Genomic DNA, 22727 nt, shown 5'->3' with positions numbered 1-22727 from the left:
CTGCTCATGTGTGTGTGTGTGTGTGTGTGTGTTCACTAAGAAACAAGAATCCAATGAAAGTCATTAAAGAATCCTTGATTCACTTCTGGAAACACAGCAAACATCTGAAGCGACATCAAGGAGCCACCAAAGGTCACTTCATCTGTGTTTTCATTCATCTGAAGTGGTGGAATTTCACATAGTTGATGAGTGGATTGACAGAAGATGAATCTTCAACTTCTTGATGATGAGGAGGAGGAGGAGCTTCTTCCTCACAGCGGAAGGAGACCACGGACCTCCTCCAGGACAATGTGAGACACAGAGTTGATCCAGTGGGTTAGGGTTACGTATATATCATATATATAATATGTAATAAAGAATAAAGCAGTTATCGAGCCGTGATGGACTTCTTTGGGACATTTCAACGTCTCGTCTCGTCGATCTGAACCCGAACATCGTGTTTGATTCCCGGACAATAAGCGGCAGTAGCAGCGATGGGAGCTCCGCGCTGAGGAGCCGAGAGAAGAGAAAGATGAGGGTCGCGCTGCGGAGCTTGTTGTTGTTTAGCTTCTGTTTGCTCATACGAGGTGAGTTTAGCATCGAGTCCTCTCGTTCCTCCGGGTGAGATGTGTGCGAGTGTTGGTTAACAGCCGGGAGAAGAGGCTTCTAACGGGGGGAGGTGTGTGGAGAGGTCTGAGGATCAGGGCCCTCTAGCTGTTAGCCTCATGCTATCAGTGCTGCTCCGCCTGTTTGACTGCTGGAGGAGCCGAAATAAACCACAGTTAGCTTCAGTTTTTATATGTTTCTATATTTATAAACTCTCACCGAGCCCGGTCCTCACACTTTACATCTTATTTTAACGCAGTTGGCATGCTAACTGTCTTATTTAACACCGTTATCATGATAACCGCTGTGGTAGTAACTTAGATTAGCATTGCTAGCAGCAGTTAGCACAACAAATGCTACTTGAGCGAGTCCTCCAGCTCGCTGTAACGTTATGTGTAAACATATGTGATATTAAGCTAACAGCGGAGCTAACTGATAATATTATGTTATTATTGATTAAATCATGTTGAACCACATTTATCTGTGTTCAGACTGGAGCAGCTCATGTTTTCATGTTGTTATGCTAACAAGCTAGCTGAGGTCATTTCTGCTCAGTAACACTGTTATTATTATTACTTTTATTATTATTAATAACATTATTCATGTTATGAATTATTATTTATTAATTTATCAGACTTCTTTTTAAAGAGATCTATATAATGATTCAACAATATTTAAATATATGAATATAATATACACAATAAAGTTATTAATGTTTCTAGATTTGTTCCTATTGAGTTATTTACTGATATTCTTTTTTAGTATTTACACTTTTATTTTTATTTAATCATTTATTTCTTTAATTTGCTAACTATGTTCCGATTTCAAAATTAAACTCAGTATCTTTAATGTTTTATTTATTATTCTACACTAATATAATTTATTTCTATTAATTCTTCATTTAATAATGAGCCACAATATTATGAATTGTTTTAATGTTTTTTGACTTTAAAAATACAGTAAAGTGTATTTTTATATTAAATACATATAAAATAATAAACCTGTCGGATAAATAACTTAATGTTATTAACTAAAAGTAAAATTCAGACTTTATTCTGTTGGTTAAAAGTTATTTAATGATTACTTTCATCATCAATCTGTTGATTATTGTCTGTTATTTAAAAAGTTTGTTTTGTTTTCTGTGAGATGAAACCAAAGAACGCTTCATGTTTCAGCCTCGATAACCGCTGATCACATCAAAACATTAAAATGTGTTTTTAATGTTTGCCTCAATAGAAGCAACAACATTCTGTTCATTTACATTATTGATCGACGTGATGATTTATTCCAGCTCATTCGTCTTCAAATGTCTTGTTTTGTTCGGCCAACATTTAAATATTTTCCCTTTATCCTGATAGAAAACAGTAAATCCACACAATGGAAATTAATATTTTCCACAGTTTGAATGGTGTATTTTTGTGTATTTTCCACAGTTTAAAGTGTATTTTTGTTAACCTCTTGCAGGCGTGCCCCTGCTGCTCTATGCGAACCGACGGGACCTTCGGCTGGTGGACGCGGCCCACGAGAAGGCCAACTCCACGGTGGTGGTGGGGGGGCTGGAGGACGCCGCCGCCGTGGACTACGTCTACTCTCAGGGTCTCATCTACTGGAGCGACGTCAGCGAGGAGGCCATCAAACGCACCGTCTTCAACCAATCACAGGCCAGCGTTGTCCAGATCGTGGTCCCGGGTCTGGCCTCCCCAGACGGACTGGCCTGTGATTGGTTAGGAAGTAAACTCTACTGGACGGACTCGGAGACCAATCGGATCGAGGTGGCCGAGCTGGACGGGTCCTTGAGGAAGGTTTTGTTCTGGCAGGAGCTGGACCAGCCGAGGGCCATCGCTCTGGATCCAGAACGAGGGTGAGTCTGAGGGACTGGGTCTGAGTCCTGATTCAGGGGGAAAAGTGGGTCCTGATCTATTCTCTCTGTAGTGGTCCTGATGAAGACCAGTGGGAGTGGGAGGAGTCAGTGAATATATATATATATATATATATATATATATATATACATATATATATGTGTATATTTAACTCACCTCCTCACCTGTAGTCTGTATTTAACTCACCTGTAGTCTCTGTGGTCCCTCTGGGTCCTGGTCTCACAGGAGGATGTAGATCCATGAGGACTCGGGTTAAAGAAGTCTGTAATGTTTCATGAGTTTTATTTCAACGTGTCTCTTGGGTTTTATTGTCTCTTTGATCTTCTTCAGTCTGGAGGATCAGAGATCATAATTAATCTGATCATTGATTATTAGTGTTCATAGATACGTTCTGGACCGTGTTCTAGTTATTCAGCTTCTCTTGTTTTTATTTAGGTGAAAGTCTTTCGTGACTGTGACGCGTTTCATTTAGTCATGTGCTTTTATTTTGAAGTTTCTCTGCTGGAGGCGGGGCCAGTCGTGTGCCTGGCTCTCATTGGTTGAGGTGGATTAGTAGACTATATAAAGGCTGTGATTTCACGCTGTCGCTCACGTTAGTAGTGAGAACGCACCTGTTGTTACACCTGGCCTCTGAAACTACAGCCAACGTGAGGAAGACTGCTCATCCTTATTTTACTGGGTCTGGTCTCACCGTGTCCTGGTCTCACCGTGTCCTGGTCTCACCGTGTCCTGGTCTCACCGTGTCCTGGTCTCACCGTGTCCTGGTCTCACCGTGTCCTGGTCTCACCGTGTCCTGGTCTCACTGTGTCCTGGTCTTGCTGCACCATGTTCTGGTCTCACTGCACCGTGTCCTGGTCTCACCGTGTCCTGGTCTCACCGTGTCCTGGTCTCACTGTGTCCTGGTCTTGCTGCACCATGTTCTGGTCTCACCGTGTCCTGGTCTCACCGTGTCCTGGTCTTATTATTCTCTGAATGAAGCGATCGGATCGGTTGTTTACCGTGGATGAAGTGATGGGGTTGCAGTGTTTCCCGTTCTATCAGAGGGGCGGATGAACTGGATGATGTCACTATAATTACCCATAATGCCTCCTCTGTCCTCAGGTACATGTACTGGACAGACTGGGGTGAGATCCCAAAGATCGAGCGAGCTGGGATGGACGGGACGAATCGCTCCATGATCATCGATAAAGAGATCTACTGGCCCAACGGTCTCACTCTGGACTACAGGCTTGAGAAGATCTACTGGGCCGATGCCAAGCACAACTTCATCCACCGCTGCAACCTGGACGGGTCCTCCAGGTACTCGACGTGTCATCTGCTGTCTTCACGGTACTGAAGTGTTTCTAAAGGATGCTGAAGTAAATGTACCTGGTGATGTGTGTTTTCAGAGAGGTGGTGGTCAAAGGAGAGCTTCCTCACCCGTTCGCTCTCACCCTGTACGAGGACACTCTGTTCTGGACCGACTGGAACACTCACTCCATCCACTCCTGCAGGAAACAGACCGGAGACGAGCAGCGGATCGTCCACTCGGACATCTTCTCTCCGATGGACATCCACGTCTTTAGCGCCAAGAGACAAGACATACGTGAGTCTAAATGTCCCCATAGGTGTAGGACTCTTTCACCAGATGGAGTGTTTTAGGTTTTAACATTAACCTAGTGTGTCTCTCTAATGTCCTCTCCGTGGACAATAGTGAGTCTCTAATGTCCACTTTAACGTCCCCTCTCCATTAACAGTAGTGAAGAGTCCCTGCTCGGTGAACAATGGAGGATGTTCCCACCTCTGTCTCCTGTCTCCGATGAAGCCTTTCTATCAGTGTGCCTGTCCCACTGGAGTCCAGCTGCTGGAGGACGGGAAGACCTGCAGAGACGGTGAGGACACATCATCGTGTGTGTGTGTGTGTGTGTGTGTGTGTGTGTGTGTGTGTGTGTGTGTGTGTGTGTGTGTGTGTGTGTGTGTGTGTGTGTGTGTGTGGCTGATAGAATATATACATATCACCATCACAGTGTGCTCTTAACCTAATCAGCTGTGTATATATATATATATTGATTTAAACTGTGAGGCTGTTGCTTCGGTCCTCTCTGGACGTTCTGATGCTAACAAGCTAAAGGTAGCGTTGGGTTTGACCTGCTGTTGCCATGGTAACCCCCCTCTTTATTTACATGTTTCTGGTTGGCTGCAGAGCAACGAGGAGTGAAGGCGGAGAATCTTTTGCGAGAGACGGATCACATGATCTCCTGCAGACAAAGCCTCCTTTCACTGAGCAGCTTTAACTGTTTCTGGGTTTCTCTCTGAGCTCCTCCTCCAACAATAACACACAAACAATTCAGCTTTAACTGAGAACATGAACATAAAAACAAACATATGAACATGAGAACATACATTTATGACAACATACCAACATGAGAACATACAAACATAACGACATGAGAACATACCAACATGAGAACATACAAACATACCAACATGAGAACATACCAACATGAGAACATACAAACATACCGACATGAGAACATACCAACATGAGAACATACCAACATGAGAACATACCAACATGAGAACATACGAACATACAAACATGAGAACATACCAACATGAGAACATACAAACATACCGACATGAGAACATACCAACATGAGAACATACAAACATACCAACATGAGAACATACAAACATACCGACATGAGAACATACCAACATGAGAACATACAAACATGAGAACATACCAACATGAGAACATACAAATATACCGACATGAGAACATACAAACATGAGAATATACCGACATGAGAATATACCGACATGAGAACATACAAACATACCGACATGAGAATATACCAACATGAGAATATATGAACATACCAATATGAGAACATACAAACATGAGAACATACAAACATACCGACATGAGAACATACCAACATGAGAACATGCAAACATACCGACATGAGAACATACCAACATGAGAACATACCGACATGAGAACATACCGACATGAGAACATACAAATATACCGACATGAGAACATACAAACATGAGAATATACCGACATGAGAACATACAAACATACCGACATGAGAATATACCGACATAAGAATATATGAACATACCAATATGAGAACATACAAACATGAGAACATACAAACATACCGACATGAGAACATACCAACATGAGAACATACAAACATACCGACATGAGAACATACCGACATGAGAACATACCAACATGAGAACATACCAACATGAGAACATACGAACATACAAACATGAGAACATACGAACATACAAACATGAGAACATACAAACATACCGACATGAGAACATACCAACATGAGAACATACCAACATGAGAACATACCGACATGAGAACATACCAACATACAAACATGAGAACATACCAACATGAGAATATATGAACATGAGACTATACAAACATACCGACATGAGAACATACAAACATACCGACATGAGAACATACCGACATGAGAACATACCGACATGAGAACATACAAACATGAGAATATACGAACATACAAACATGAGAACATACCAACATGAGAACATACAAACATACCAACATGAGAACATACCAACATAACAACATACAAACATGAGAACATACCAACATGACAACATACCAACATGAGAACATACAAACATACCAACATGAGAACATGGGCCAATGAGAGTGTGGAATGTTGATGAGAGTATCGATGAGTGTCCATGAGAGTACTACTATAGATAAAATCCTAACGATACCCGTCCCTACTGCCCCCGCGTGGTCGGTCCTCTGATGACCTCTGACCTTCCCTGTTGCGACTCAGGTGCGACTCAGATGCTGCTGTTGGCTCGGCGGACCGACCTGCGCCGCATCTCTCTGGACACGCCAGACTTCACAGACATCGTCCTGCAGGTGGAGGACATCCGGCACGCCATCGCCGTGGACTACGACCCGGTGGACGGGTACGTCTACTGGACGGACGACGACGTGAAGGCCATCCGCCGGTCGCTGCTGGACGGCAGCGACGCCCAGTTCGTGGTCACGTCTCAGGTCAACCACCCCGACGGCATCGCCGTGGACTGGATCGCCCGGAACCTGTACTGGACCGACACTGGGACGGACCGCATCGAGGTGACCCGGCTCAACGGGACTATGCGTAAGATCCTGATCTCCGAAGACCTGGATGAGCCCAGAGCCATCGTACTGGACCCTGTGGCCGGGTGAGTCCATCGATCAATGAGTCCTGATCAGATTTCTATTAGTAATAATAATAATCCTAATGATGATAATGTTAATTAGCTCCTTCCTGTCTGTGTCTCTGTTAGTAATGATCATAATGATGATGTTAAAATGTCTGTGTCTCCAGCTACATGTACTGGACCGACTGGGGCGAGGTCCCAAAGATCGAGCGAGCCGACCTGGACGGGATGGAGCGTCTGGTGATGGTCAACACTTCTCTGGGATGGCCCAACGGACTCGCCCTGGACTATGAGGAACGCAAACTGTACTGGGGGGACGCCAAGACGGACAAGATCGAGGTCTGTGAGGGGGTCTTAATTGTGGGGTTCACCTGGAGTTGTAGTTCGATAATCAATGTGAGTTCACCTGGGAGTTGTAGTTCTTGTTCTTCTGCTGCTTCGCGGTGGTTCCTCGCTGTGATTGGTCGGTCAGAGCATCAGGCTTCCTGCCAGCTTTAACATGAACTGATATAAATAACAAACATGAAACATGTTTTGGTCATTTTTTATATAAATATTGTGGATTTATCTTTTCGCCACATAAACTAATGTATTTAGTTCTCCATGAAAATAAGAAAAGAGAAAGATCATATTTAATGTAGAATATGTTCCTGTTAAAGGTGTCGACGGTCAGAATGAAAACAACGTTCTCTTTTCTTCTTCTGTGGTTTCTGGCTCTCGTGACCTCACCTGACTCCCATCCTGAGCCTCGGAGGTGGTGCAGGTTCCCCCCCCCCCCCCCGGTTTCTCCTAGTACCCGGTCTTTGCGGTGGATCCCACATCTGGTTCCCATTGCGGCCGGTCCTCCAGCTGTGGTCGCTCTGTTTAGAATAGAACCAGAATATGAAACCATCACCGCACTGTGGTCACAGTCCCGAACCAGCAGAGACCTTTAGTGTGTGTGTGTGTGTGTGTGTGTGTGTGTGTGTGTGTGTGTGACTGTGTGTGTGTGACTGTGTGTGTGTGACTGTGTGTGTGTGTGTGTGACTGTGTGTGTGTGTGTGTGTGTGACTGTGTGTGTGTGTGTTACAGGACTCAACAGATTCCAGCTTTTTGTCACATTTCTACATGTCTTTATTATTTCTCTTCATATTTTACATAAACTCTCGCCATGTGTTCTCCTTAAAGTGTTCTTGTGAGCATGCTCGGTGTGTCTCACCCTCCTGTCTGCCTGTCTGTCTCTCAGGTGATGGACATGGACGGGACAGGACGACGGGTGCTGGTGGAGGACAAACTTCCTCACATCTTCGGCTTCACTCTGCTGGGAGACTTCATCTACTGGACGGACTGGCAGCGCCGCAGCATCGAACGGGTCCACAAACGCACCGCGGAGAGAGAGGTTATCATCGACCAGCTGCCGGACCTCATGGGCCTCAAGGCCACTTATGTGCACCAGTTCTACGGTGAGTCCAGAACCCTGGAGACCAGGACCCTGAAGACCAGCATGGGACAGAGTGCGGTCCCATGCTGGTCTTCAGGTGTCTGGTCCTTCCAGTAGATGTTGCTCCAGTTAAAACTTCACCTGTGGCTCACCTGTGGCTCTCAGGTACCAACCCGTGTGCAGAGAGCAACGGTGGCTGCAGCCACCTGTGCCTCTACAAGCCTCAGGGCGTTCAGTGCGGATGTCCCATCGGTCTGGAGCTCATCTCCGACATGAGGACCTGCATCGTGCCCGAAGCCTTCCTGCTCTTCTCCCGTCACACCGACATCCGACGCATCTCACTGGAGACCAACAACAACAACGTGGCCATCCCGCTCACCGGAGTCAAGGAGGCCTCGGCTCTCGACTTCGACGTTACCGACAACCGGATCTACTGGACCGACATCACTCTGAAGGTCAGAAGAGACTCTCCTCCGTATCTTTTCCTGTGTGAATATATTAGTGCTGAGCAACGATCACAATTCTTTTAGCGCGATTAATCGCATGATTTTGTTTTAGCAATTAATCGCATTATTATGCGCAAAATTCAATAATTAATTCAAAAGTAGAGTATTGCGCACTTTTATTTTAAAAATACTTTTAACAGCAGTATTCTCTTCACACAGCAGCAGTTATAACACAGTTATAATGATTCTGATCATAGATATTCAGCGTGTTCACAACTTTATCTTCATGTGTGTCAGAGATGAATTTAAATATACATCTTGAAACCTGAAACCTATCTACGTCATGTTTTAATGTTTGTTAAATTCTCAGTAGTGATAACTAAATGATATGATTATTATACATATTACAAACTAAACACTTTAAAAACTCTAAAACAATCATTTAAATGAATCATTTATTGTTGGTATGTTGGTCAGACGCTATGCTACGCTGATTAGCGTAACATGTGTTATAAATGTAACGTGTGGTGTTTGTTATAAATGTACGTTGGTACATAGAGGTGATAAGAAGCTGTACATGGAGGGACTTAGGACCCAGGGGACTGTAGGGGAAGGAAACAGGAAGAGACGCCACACAAACAGCTGTTCACCGCTCGCTGCTGTTCTTGTGTTAAAAATGTCGCTTAATAATAATAAAACCTGCGTTGACGCGCGATAAAATAATTGTCATCGTTAATGAATGAATGCGTTAACGTGATAATAACACGTTAACTTGCCAGCACTAATATATACGTATATGGTTCAGTCAGATTCTCAGTATGGAACCTGAACACCTGTACGTGGTCTAACGTGGTCTTGCCTCGTCCCCCTTGCAGACCATCAGCCGGGCCTTCATGAACGGCAGCGCTCTGGAACACGTGGTGGAGTTCGGTCTGGACTACCCGGAGGGGATGGCGGTGGACTGGCTGGGGAAGAACCTGTACTGGGCCGACACCGGTACCAACCGCATCGAGGTGGCCAAGCTGGACGGGCAGCACCGGCAGGTCCTGGTCTGGAAGGACCTGGACAGTCCACGAGCTCTGGCTCTGGATCCAGCTGAAGGGTGAGAACTAAAACCAGGATGAGATGGATCAGTACGACTGTAGACCAGTAGACCAGTATGAGGACCATCGTAGGAACACAGAATATTTGTTTCTCCTAAAGTTGTTGTGTTTTTTCTTGACTTAAATCTCAGAGAATATTTAGGTTTTTCCTGTAAATGTAAACATATTATCCTGTTAATTCACGACTTTGATGTGAGAGAATATCAAGACTCACCTGAGAACCACTAAGACCTGGTTTCCCGTCCACAGGTACATGTACTGGACCGAGTGGGGCGGGAAGCCAAAGATCGACCGGGCGGCGATGGACGGGACGGGCCGGATCACTCTGGTGGCCGACGTGGGCCGAGCCAACGGACTCACCATCGACTACGCCGAGCGGCGCCTCTACTGGACCGACCTGGACACCACGCTCATCGAGTCCTCCAACATGCTCGGTGGGAACCTGTTGTTTTAAAACGTTGATGAAGACGATGGTCTCAGTCTTCATCTCCACATGTTCACCAGATGTGGCGTCAGCAGCACCGAGCGCTCGGGAGGTTACCTTTGGAATAGAAGCCCTGATTAGATTTTAAGCTAACGTTAACAGAAAAGATGGAACTTTAAAAGTCTGAAATAGTCTCTTTTCTTCCAGAGATGTTCTGAACATAATTGGTTTCACAAAATCTGAGACTTATGGTTCAAAACTTAAAGGCCAAAATGTAAAGTTGTTTCTTTCTCATACATTTTGACTTAAATCTCAGAATATTAAAGGTTTTTTCCTGTGAATTTGTAGGTTTTTACTCGTGAATTTAAACATATTTTCCCGTAAATGTACTACTTCGATGTGAGATTAGATGAGATTTTTGACTAAAATCTCAAGAATATCAAAGTTTTTCTCTTTTAAATTTGTAAGTAATTTTTTTGTAATAATGAGAATTTCAATTTTTTTTCTCTCGTTTATTTAAATATCCCCAAAATTGAAATACAAACATCACCTTATTCAGCACTCCCTTTGGTCGTAACCACAGTTTTGTTTGACTTAATAATCTCAGAGAATCTCACGCGTTGGTACTTTGGCTCAACTTTACTCCAGATTTAGTTGTAAAGGAAGCGTTTTATTTTTGATGGTGAATGTGAACTCGTGTCCTCTCCTCATGTCCTCAGGTCAGGACCGAGAGGTGATAGCAGACGACCTCCCTCACCCTTTCGGCCTCACCCAGTACCAGGACTACATCTACTGGACCGACTGGAGCCAGCGCAGCATCGAGCGAGCCAACAAGACCAGCGGCCAGAACCGCACAGTGATCCAGGGCCACCTGGACTACGTCATGGACATCCTGGTGTTCCACTCGTCCAGACAGGCCGGCTGGAACGCCTGCGCCTCCACCAACGGACACTGCTCCCACCTCTGCCTCGCCGTGCCCGTCAGCAGCTTCGTCTGCGGATGCCCCGCCCACTTCTCCCTCAACTACGACAACAAGACGTGCAGCGGTGAGGCGGCCGGTTAAATACGCGGAGAACATCTTGCTCCTCATCAGAACCCTGCAGGTCTGACCCGGTTCTTCTTTGCCTTCCAGCTCCGACCTCCTTCCTGCTGTTCAGCCAGAAGACGGCCATCAACCGCATGGTGATGGACGAGCAGCAGAGTCCGGATATCATCCTGCCGATCCACAGCCTGAGGAACGTCAGAGCCATCGACTACGACCCGCTGGACAAGCAGCTGTACTGGATCGACTCCAAGCAGAACGTGGTCCGCCGGGCTCAGGAGGACGGGAACCAGGTACGTCACAGACCAGATCCCTATTGAAGTGGTTCAATATTAAACCCGTTTGTGACTCTGGTCTGGTCCCATCAGAGTATGACGGTGGTCTCCAGCTCCCTGGGGGGACCCAGTCAGGGTCTGCAGCTCTACGACCTGAGCATCGACATCTACAGCCGCTTCATCTACTGGACCAGCGAGGTCACCAACGTCATCAATGTCACCCGGACCGACGGCAGCAGAGTCGGGGTGGTTCTGAGAGGAGAGACGGACAAACCCAGAGCCATCGTGGTCAACCCGGAGAGAGGGTCAGTGTCCTCAAATCAGTGTCCCCGAGAGAGGGTCAGTGTCCCCAAATCAGTGTCCCCGAGAGAGGGTCAGTGTCCTCAAATCAGTGTCCCCGAGAGAGGGTCAGTGTCCCCAAATCAGTGTCCCCGAGAGAGGGTCAGTGTCCCCAAATCAGTGTCCCCGAGAGAGGGTCAGTGTCCTGGAGACAGGGTCAGTGATGTCAGTGGGTCAGTGATGGTCTTTATAGGTTTCTGTTCAGGACACAAACGTGATTCTAGACTTTTGAAGAAATGAAGATGTTCTGAGAGTAAAACTCTCCAGAAACAAGCACATGACTCGTGGTTCTGTGCTGCAGGTACATGTACTTCACCAACCTGCTGGAACGTTCTCCGAAGATCGAGCGGGCGGCGCTGGACGGGACGGAGCGAGAGGTTCTGTTCTTCAGCGGTTTGGGGAAACCCGTCGCTCTGGCCATCGACAACGAGGCGGGAAAGCTGTTCTGGGTCGACTCAGACCTGAGACGCATCGAGAGCAGCGACCTCTCTGGTGAGTCTGGAGGGTTCAGATCCACATCAGGGTCTACCAGGTGGTGGGGAGGTCCTCACGCTCTGTCTGTACATTGAACCATCAAGCTACTGCTGGTTAGCTTCACTTAGCATGAAGGTAACATCCATCGCTCAGCTCCTCTAAAGCTGATCAACATGTTTATATCAGTAATGTCATCATTTGTAGATTCATGAGGGTAGAATGCCGGATTATTTCTTGGCCATAAATACATGTAAAATGGTAAATTAATATTTTTATACTAAATTAGCTGTTTCCACCCATTCCCTGTAATAATGCTAAGCTAAGAGGCTGTAGCTTCATATTTAGCGTACAGACATGAGAGTGGCATCAGTCTGAACATCTGACTCTCAGAGAGGAAGAAGAACTGATTTCATTATTTATTAATCTTCTAGCTGAACTCTTTCTACTTGTGAGGAGAAGTTAGTCTGTCTCTCTCTCTCTGTGGGTAGAGTGAGCAGCAGGACAGACTAGACGGAGGACAGACTGAGGACACTTTGTCTTGTGTCTGTAGAGTAGAAGTTTGTCTGATCTCAGCACATTCCTGAGATTTTCTGAGCTCCACACAGGCCGACAGGAATGTGAAGCATCTTTGGGAGAGGGTTCAGGGGAGTCCTGGTTCAGGACTTAAAGTCCTCCTCTGTGAAGCACTAAACCAGATAACTGACTGAGACCAGGACCATGAACTTGATGATGTAACATGAATATATATATAATGTGTTGAATGCATTGTGGTGTGTTGTTCATACGTTTGTGTTTAAACGTCTGAACCATGAGTGATCTCTGTCTGATGTGTGTTGACTGTTGCATCACTGTCCTCCTGCCTCCCCTCCTGCCTCCCCCTCAGTTTCTCACCCGTTTTGTTGCCTCTGATCCTGAACCTTTTGGCCCTACAACCTTGTTTTGTTTTTTTCCTCCCGGCGCTTTTTAAATTAATGAACATTCAGGAGCCAATCGGATCGTGATAGCAGACTCCAACATCCTGCAGCCGGTGGGCCTGACGGTGTTCGGGAACCACCTGTACTGGATCGACAAGCAGCAGCAGATGATCGAACGCATCGACAAGACCACGAGGGAGGGACGCACCAAGATCCAGGCCCGCATCGCCTACCTGAGCGACATCCACGCTGTCCACGAGCTGGACATGAGGGAGTACAGTGAGTCTGACTCCTAGAGATGTTAGGAACCTTAGGGAGGTTAGGGACCTTAAAGATGTTAGGGAGGTTAGGGACCGTTGAGACGTTGGGGACCGTTGAGACGTTGGGGACCGTTGAGACGTTGGGGACCGTTGAGACGTTGGGGACCGTTGAGACGTTGGGGACCGTTGGGGACCGTTGAGACGTTGGGGACCGTTGAGACGTTGGGGACCGTTGGGGACCGTTGAGACGTTGGGGACCGTTGAGACGTTGGGGACCGTTGGGGACCGTTGAGACGTTGGGGACCGTTGAGACGTTGGGGACCGTTGAGACGTTGGGGACCGTTGAGACGTTGGGGACCGTTGGGGACCGTTGAGACGTTGGGGACCGTTGGGGACCGTTGAGACGTTGGGGACCGTTGGGGACCGTTGAGACGTTGGGGACCGTTGAGACGTTGGGGACCGTTGGGGACCGTTGAGACGTTGGGGACCGTTGGGGACCGTTGAGACGTTGGGGACCGTTGAGACGTTGGGGACCGTTGGGGACCGTTGAGACGTTGGGGACCGTTGGGGACCGTTGAGACGTTGGGGACCGTTGGGGACCGTTGAGACGTTGGGGACCGTTGGGGACCGTTGAGACGTTGGGGACCGTTGAGACGTTGGGGACCGTTGAGACGTTGGGGACCGTTGGGGACCGTTGAGACGTTGGGGACCGTTGGGGACCGTTGAGACGTTGGGGACCGTTGGGGACCGTTGAGACGTTGGGGACCGTTGAGACGTTGGGGACTGTTGAGACGTTGGGGACCTCAGTCTGTCCTCAGGCTCTGTGTTTGACCTCTTATCTGTCCTCAGCTGTGTCTCTGTCTCACCTGTCCAGGTAAACATCCGTGTACGTGGGACAACGGCGGCTGCTCCCACATCTGCATCGTGAAGGGAGACGGGACGACTCGCTGCTCGTGTCCCGTCCACCTGGTGCTGCTGCAGGACGAGCTGTCCTGTGGAGGTGAGAGACAAACTCAACGGTCCTCTTACTGGTTTTTAACTGGGCTCGATCTGACCCGTCTTATGTCTCCGTCTCTCAGAGCCCCCCACCTGCTCCCCGGAGCAGTTCTCCTGCACCTCCGGAGAGGTGGACTGCATCCCTCAGGCCTGGAGGTGCGACGGTTACCCCGAGTGTGACGACAGCAGTGACGAGGAGGACTGTCCCGTCTGCTCCGACTCAGAGTTCCAGTGTGACAGCCGGCAGTGTATCGACCTGAGCCTCCGCTGCAACGGGGAGGTCAACTGTCAGGACCGGTCCGATGAGAACAAGTGTGAAGGTGAGACGGGTCCACATCCCCCCACACAAACACATATATATATATATATATATGTATATATAATATATATACATATATATATAATCACTGTAATATAAAGTGCTGGAGCAAATTAAGTTGAATTTCTTTGATAATTTATTTTACAAAAATTGGAAAACAATGTCATCTAAATGTTCAAGATGTTTCTAAGTGTCTATAAGTTTTACCAATGTTGAAAAATAAAATGTAGGCTCTACTGTTGTATTAAACTGTTGATATGTTAACATCCTCTCTGCTCTGTGTTCACTTCCTGAAGTTCAAAGTTTCTCTGATTTGTTGTCGCTGTTGGTCTCAGATGAGTCAATCATGACTTCATAGTTTCACAATTTAAGGTTTTTTACACAATCTGGTTAAAGTGAACGCTTTATTTTTGGTGAGATTTTAAATGAGACATTTACAATAAAATGTTTCAGATGAAATATCACATCTAAAGCTCAGTTTTGGCTGCTTTTTACCACGAAAGCGGTCGCTGCACATGATATGTTCAAGGACCCTCGGAAAAATGAAAATCTGACAATAATGAATGATAAACGGTGAAGTTTTGGTGATTGCTTAAAGAAAACGTGTTTCAATCCCGCCGGCTGGTTTTGGGGTTCAGAGGGTTAAAACATGAGTTTATCTTCACGATGGACTTTGACTCGATACATTAGAGAACAGAACGCAGCATCTGAGAGTTGAGACATGAACGGAGGATTTAACGTGGACGTGACCCGTGTTTGTCTTCCTGTTTGTCTCCCAGTACGCTGTCCTCCGGACCAGTTCACCTGCTCCAATGGTCAGTGCATCGGGAAGCACAAGAAGTGTGACCACAACATGGACTGTACGGACAACTCTGATGAGATCGGCTGCTGTGAGTCTATAACAGCTGTTAGATACACGACGTCATCACTGTTAACAATAATACAACAGAACACAGGATGCTGCTCATCTCTTCAAGGGTTCACATCTTTACTTTCATCAATAATAAGCATGTGTTTATACATGTAATCGTTCACTGTGGAGGACTAAAGCTGACATTACAAGAAACAAAGAAAGAAAAATGTTCAATTATCAAATAAATGTGCAGGTCGTTTAAAAACAGACATTATAAATAATGAACTAGTTATTCATTTCACATTTGATTATAAACAATCATGTAAAATAATAATAATATTTTATGAACTGTTCTGTTGTTTTCATAATTAAATTATAATGCAATAAGATTTATTCTGTCATGTTTTACCAAAGCGTCTTAAAAATAATAAAAGCGTTGTTGTTGATTTGAACAGGAAGCTGGTGATGTCTTCTAACGTGTCTCTTCTTCTTCTGTGGTGTCAGACCCGACAGAGGAGCCTCCTCCTCCCTCCAACAACACCATCGGCTCCATTGTGGGCGTGGTCATGGCGCTGTTCGTGGTGGGCGCCGTGTACTTCGTGTGTCAGCGCGTCCTCTGTCCTCAGATGAAGGACGACGGAGAGACGGTCACCAACGACTTCGTGGTTCACGGGCCGTCGTCGGTGCCGCTGGGATACGTTCCTCATCCGAGCTCTCTGTCCAGCTCGCTGCCAGGTGGGACGTCCTAACCTCCCATGTCTGTATCTACGTTATTGTGTTTAATGAACGTCACGCTGACGCATGTTTAAACCTACAGGGATGTCCAGAGGGAAGTCTGTGATTGGCTCCCTCAGCATAATGGGCGGGAGCAGCGGACCGCCGTACGACCGCGCTCACGTGACCGGAGCTTCATCCAGCAGCTCGTCCAGCACCAAGGGGACATACTTCCCCCCGGTGAGACATGTGGTTTATTATGAAACAGTATATCAGTGGAAACAGTTTATTATTAAATGTACTTCATGCTGAAGTTATTTACCTGCTGATTGTCTTCCATATTGTTTTGTTGCAGATCCTGAATCCTCCTCCGTCTCCTGCTACAGTCCGCTCTCAGTACACCATGGAGTTTGGTTATTCCTCCAACAGTCCCTCAACTCACAGATCCTACAGGTATCTCATGTTAATATCTCACATTATCTCATGTTCATATCTCTCATTATCTCATGTTCATATCTCACATTATCTCATGTTCATATCTCACATTATCTCATGTTCATATCTCACATTATCTCATTATCTCATGTTCATATCTCACATTATCTCATGTTCATATCTCACATTATCTCATGTTCATATCTCACATTATCTCATTATCTCATGTTCATATCTCACATTATCTCATGTTCATATCTCTCATTATCTCATGTTCATATCTCTCATTATCTCATGTTAATATCTCACATTATCTCATGTTCATATCTCTCATTATCTCATGTTCATATCTCTCATTATCTCATTATCTCATGTTAATATCTCACATTATCTCATGTTCATATCTCTCATTATCTCATGTTCATATCTCTCATTATCTCATGTTCATATCTCACATTATCTCATGTTCATATCTCTCATTATCTCATGTTCATATCTCTCATTATCTCATGTTAATATCTCACATTATCTCATGTTCATATATCTCATTATCTCATGTTCATATCTCTCATTATCTCATGTTAATATCTCTCATTATCCCATGTTCATATATCTCATTATCTCATGTTCATATCTCTCATTATCTCATGTTCATATCTCTCATTATCTCATGTTAATATCTCACATTATCTCATGTTCATATATCTCATTATCTCATGTTCATATCTCTCATTATCTCATGTTAATATCTCACATTATCTCATGTTCATATATCTCATTATCTCATGTTCATATCTCTCTTTATCTCATGTTAATATCTCTCATTATCTCATGTTCATATCTCTCATTATCTCATGTTCATATCTCTCATTATCTCATGTTCATATCTCTCATTATCTCATGTTAATATCTCACATTATCTCATGTTCATATCTCTCATTATCTCATGTTAATATCTCACATTATCTCATGTTCATATCTCTCATTATCTCATGTTAATATCTCACATTATCTCATGTTCATATCTCTCATTATCTCATGTTCATATCTCTCATTATCTCATGTTCATATCTCTCATTATCTCATGTTAATATCTCACATTATCTCATGTTCATATCTCTCATTATCTCATGTTCATATCTCTCATTATCTCATGTTAATATCTCACATTATCTCATGTTCATATCTCTCATTATCTCATGTTCATATCTCTCATTATCTCATGTTCATATCTCACATTATCTCATGTTAATATCTCTCATTATCTCATGTTCATATCTCTCATTATCTCATGTTAATATCTCACATTATCTCATGTTCATATCTCTCATTATCTCATGTTCATATCTCTCATTATCTCATGTTCATATCTCACATTATCTCATGTTAATATCTCTCATTATCTCATGTTCATATCTCTCATTATCTCATGTTAATATCTCTCATTATCTCATTATCTCATGTTCATATCTCACATTATCTCATGTTCATATCTCTCATTATCTCATGTTCATATCTCTCATTATCTCATGTTCATATCTCTCATTATCTCATGTTCATATATCTCATTATCTCATGTTCATATCTCTCATTATCTCATGTTCATATCTCTCATTATCTCATGTTAATATCTCATTATCTCATGTTCATATCTCTCATTATCTCATCTCATGTTAATATCTCTCATTATCTCATGTTCATATCTCTCATTATCTCATTATCTCATGTTCATATCTCTCATTATCTCATGTTCATATCTCTCATTATCTCATGTTCATATCTCTCATTATCTCATTATCTCATGTTAATATCTCACATTATCTCATGTTCATATCTCTCATTATCTCATGTTCATATCTCTCATTATCTCATTATCTCATGTTCATATCTCACATTATCTCATGTTCATATCTCTCATTATCTCATTATCTCATGTTAATATCTCACATTATCTCATGTTCATATCTCACATTATCTCATGTTCATATCTCACATTATCTCATGTTCATATCTCTCATTATCTGATGTTCATATCTCACATTATCTCATTATCTCATGTTCATATCTCACATTATCTCATTATCTCATGTTCATATCTCTCATTATCTCATTATCTCATGTTCATATCTCACATTATCTCATGTTCATATCTCTCATTATCTGATGTTCATATCTCACATTATCTCATTATCTCATGTTCATATCTCACATTATCTCATTATCTCATGTTCATATCTCTCATTATCTCATTATCTCATGTTAATATCTCACATTATCTCATGTTCATATCTCTCATTATCTCATGTTCATATCTCTCATTATCTCATTATCTCATGTTCATATCTCACATTATCTCATTATCTCATGTTCATATCTCTCATTATCTCATTATCTCATGTTAATATCTCACATTATCTCATGTTCATATCTCACATTATCTCATGTTCATATCTCACATTATCTCATGTTCATATCTCTCATTATCTGATGTTCATATCTCACATTATCTCATTATCTCATGTTCATATCTCACATTATCTCATTATCTCATGTTCATATCTCTCATTATCTCATTATCTCATGTTCATATCTCACATTATCTCATGTTCATATCTCTCATTATCTGATGTTCATATCTCTCATTATCTCATGTTCATATCTCACATTATCTCATTATCTCATGTTCATATCTCTCATTATCTCATTATCTCATGTTCATATCTCACATTATCTCATGTTCATATCTCACATTATCTCATGTTCATATCTCTCATTATCTCATCTCATGTTCATATCTCTCATTATCTCATGTTCATATCTCTCATTATCTCATGTTCATATCTCTCATTATCTCATGTTCATATCTCTCATTATCTCATGTTCATATCTCTCATTATCTCATGTTCATATCTCTCATTATCTCATGTTCTTACTCTGTGGTGTTTCCTCAGCTACCGTCCCTACACGTACCGTCACTTCGCCCCCCCCACCACCCCCTGCAGTACCGACCTGTGTGACAGCGACTACACTCCTGGCCGTCGGGCTCCTCTGAAGTCTTCTTCTGGTGCTAAAGGTTACACCAGCGACCTGAACTACGACTCTGAGCCTCTTCCTCCTCCTCCGACCCCGAGGAGTCAGTACCTGTCAGCTGAGGAGAACTGTGAGAGCTGTCCTCCTTCTCCTTTCACCGAGAGGAGCTACTCTCACCACCTCTACCCGCCGCCTCCATCGCCCTGCACGGACTCCTCCTGAGCACCCACAATGCACCTCTCCACAGCCCTGCCCCCACAGACCACGCCCCCTCACTGTAAATAGCAATTGTGCATAAAAGAGGTTAAAGAGGCTGATGAAGAGGAGGAGGAAACATTTGTACAGTGAAAAAGAGAAAAGCATATTTATATATTTTCTATACAGTGTTTACTGATGATGTCATAGAGGTTTGTATTAAGACATTTGTACATTTTTTACAAAAAGGTTTTATTAAAATCATCACAAATATTAAGTTGCCTTAAACTGGGAGAACAAGAGGCCGAAGGACAAAAAGCTCACAGAGGGACGATTTAACTTATCTGATGCCAAATATGAAAACCATCAACAGGAGAAGAAGAGGAGAAGAGCGCCCCCCTGTGGTGTCTGTAGTTACCATGTAAACTGGAGAACGCGCTACTTTGATCCACGTTTCACCTCCTCGGTTAGAAACCAGTGTCTGATGGATGAGAGTCATGTGATGAGTCATGTGATGAGTCATGTGATGAGTCATGTAGCAATAACACAACATATTTATGAATCAAACAGGAGGCAGCAGAGGATCGATACGTTTGATTAAAGTCTACGGAGGCCCTGAAGTACGGAAGCTCGCTGACGCAGGAAAATCTAAAAAAGGTTCCGTCAGTCCTTTTTTAGATCAGTTTTAGAATGTTTGTCGTGTTTTGGGAAACTTTTTCATTATTTTGACTTAAAGTATTTTTTGTGGTCATGTTGTCAGAGATGGACTTCCGTATTTCTCCATGAGGCAGGAAGTGTTTCTAGAACCTGAATCTGAAGACAATCAGCCTCTTTTGGTTTCTTTGTTCTTGCTCTTGATCCTTCGGGGCCTCCGTACTAAACACTAAAACATGTCAAAGATCAGGTGTCACATGACTCGTCGGGATAAAAACCAAAACGTTGTGTTTTGATTGACGATGTCGTCGCTTCTCGTTTATTTTCTCGTGAACTCGATCTCGTGCCTGAAAAGTTCTCGTCTTCATCTTCACGTTTTTATTTTGACGAAATGCTCGATAGTATTTTTGTACCACATATTGTGTAGATATCGTATTTATAAACTATTTAGAAATTCATTGTAAATCTTTACTTTTACTTTTCATTCCGTCTTTTTTTATATCGACTCGTTATATTTTTCTACAAAGTTTCACTCAAAACGTTCAAACGGCAATCTCAGAATAACAACAAATCAACAAATAACAACAAATAACAAATCAACAAATCCGGGTTTCTGGTGTTCATGAGTCAGACGTCGATCATCGAAATGTTTTCTGTTGTCGTGACGACATAAATGTATTTTTCTCGTTTGAACTTCCTGTCGTTAACAGAATCTCTAATCTGACAATCTTAATGTTTACACTTTGTTCTTATTTTTTTAATGACATCATCTGTCTTAATGAGACGATTTTTCATTTTTACAAACAGGCTGAAATATTTCATCTTTTCTCATTTTAGAAAATATTAAATTGTAGAAAAACTGATTCATTAAAATAATCTCGTGTCATTTTTTTCTGATTTTTTTTTTAAGTAATTAGAAAATCAGATTAAAATATTTTCTGAATAAAAAGCACTACAAATATCTTCGACAATGTTTCGAACTTTGTCGATATAAATTTTAAGGTTTTTTGATACTTTGAAGAATAAAACGTTTTTCGGCTAAAAAACACTATGAAACCAGATGAATTCTTAAATATTCAATTAAACAGTCGAACATCAAAGTGGACACAATTTAATCAAAAACTTAAAGACGAAAACCAGCTCGAATATTCGTCTTTATTCTTTATTTTCGAATACTAATTTCACTCGTTTCTAGATTTTCTAGAAATTATTGTTTGAATCCAACAAAGTCCTGAAAGATGTTTTAATGTTTATGATGAAACTAAATGAAGAAATGATGATTGATCAGGAGACTAATCATTGATCATTTATTGATCACATCGTCGTTTCTCTTTGTCTGCACTTTAAACTTTATAAGACTTTGATTTGTTTTTTAAAACAAAGATGTCTGACTTTGTTTCCTTGTTTTAACCACATTTTACGTCTTTTTTTTAATAATTTGTACCGTTTTTTAAAAGTTTTAAGAACTTAATCAAATGTTTGAAGTCAAAGAACTAAATATTGAATCTAAAAGGAATCAAAGTACAAATTCATGATTTAAGAGAATCATTAAAACCAGCAGGTACTAATATTACAAATGACAGGTGTGAAGGCTGGGTATCAAATCATATTTATAATACGGATATTAATATAATATAACATTTCTATAAAAACGCAAACATTTCTCAAATGTCAACGTTTTAGTTTATTTTACGTCTTTGTTTACAGACGACATTAAAGAGAAAATTACTTTTATTGTTTGAAATTTTTCAGTTTTATGAACAAAACGTTTCGGAGTGTCAGTCGGTTCAGAAGATCGTAGGTTCGATCCCCGAAATCAAAAACACAAAACAAGTTGTTGCTTCTCTGATTTCAGGCTTTTGATCTTTAAAATCTTTGGTTGAAATATAGAAACGTCGAGTCGTCATTATTTGTATATTTTTTTAAACACTTTTGTCGAGTTTTCTGGATTCATTAGTTTTCTCTCACGGTGCTCCATCAAGCTATTGGTGGTTCCACTAATTATTGTTTGTTTACCTGTAAACATGAACACCTGGACCTGTAGTTTACCTGAACACCTGTAAACATGAACACCTGGACCTGTAGTTTACCTGTAGACCTGTTCAGCCAACCAGCTGCCCCCAGAAACCTGTAACTCATGAAATTATTTTTCCTTTTTGTTGAATATAA

General features: G+C 42.8%; 1 protein-coding gene across 2 annotated transcripts; it reads left to right on the top strand.

Annotated features, from left to right (window-relative positions):
• Positions 1-274: 274 nt before the first annotated feature.
• On the top strand, positions 275-22684 carry lrp6 (low density lipoprotein receptor-related protein 6). Of its 2 annotated transcripts, none has more exons than XM_079184155.1 (23): positions 275-566; positions 2050-2446; positions 3567-3764; positions 3854-4050; positions 4205-4336; positions 6290-6686; positions 6833-7004; positions 7891-8107; positions 8251-8540; positions 9407-9633; positions 9884-10068; positions 10778-11104; positions 11191-11393; positions 11469-11680; positions 12016-12206; positions 13172-13381; positions 14237-14362; positions 14442-14678; positions 15457-15567; positions 16035-16265; positions 16348-16484; positions 16600-16697; positions 19631-22684. In XM_079184155.1, exons 1-23 carry the CDS (start codon positions 512-514, stop codon positions 19929-19931), a joined length of 4851 nt encoding a protein of 1616 aa, XP_079040281.1. In that variant the 5' UTR covers positions 275-511; the 3' UTR covers positions 19932-22684. The 2 variants fall into 2 exon arrangements, with proteins under 2 accessions (XP_079040281.1, XP_079040280.1); XM_079184154.1 differs by having other exon boundaries at positions 4202-4336.
• Positions 22685-22727: the final 43 nt, after the last annotated feature.

Source organism: Pholis gunnellus (genome assembly GCF_910591455.1).
Source record: "Pholis gunnellus genome assembly, chromosome: 22".
In the NCBI taxonomy this organism is placed as follows: domain Eukaryota; kingdom Metazoa; phylum Chordata; class Actinopteri; order Perciformes; family Pholidae; genus Pholis; species Pholis gunnellus.
This window is presented reverse-complemented; position numbering and strand designations above follow the sequence as displayed.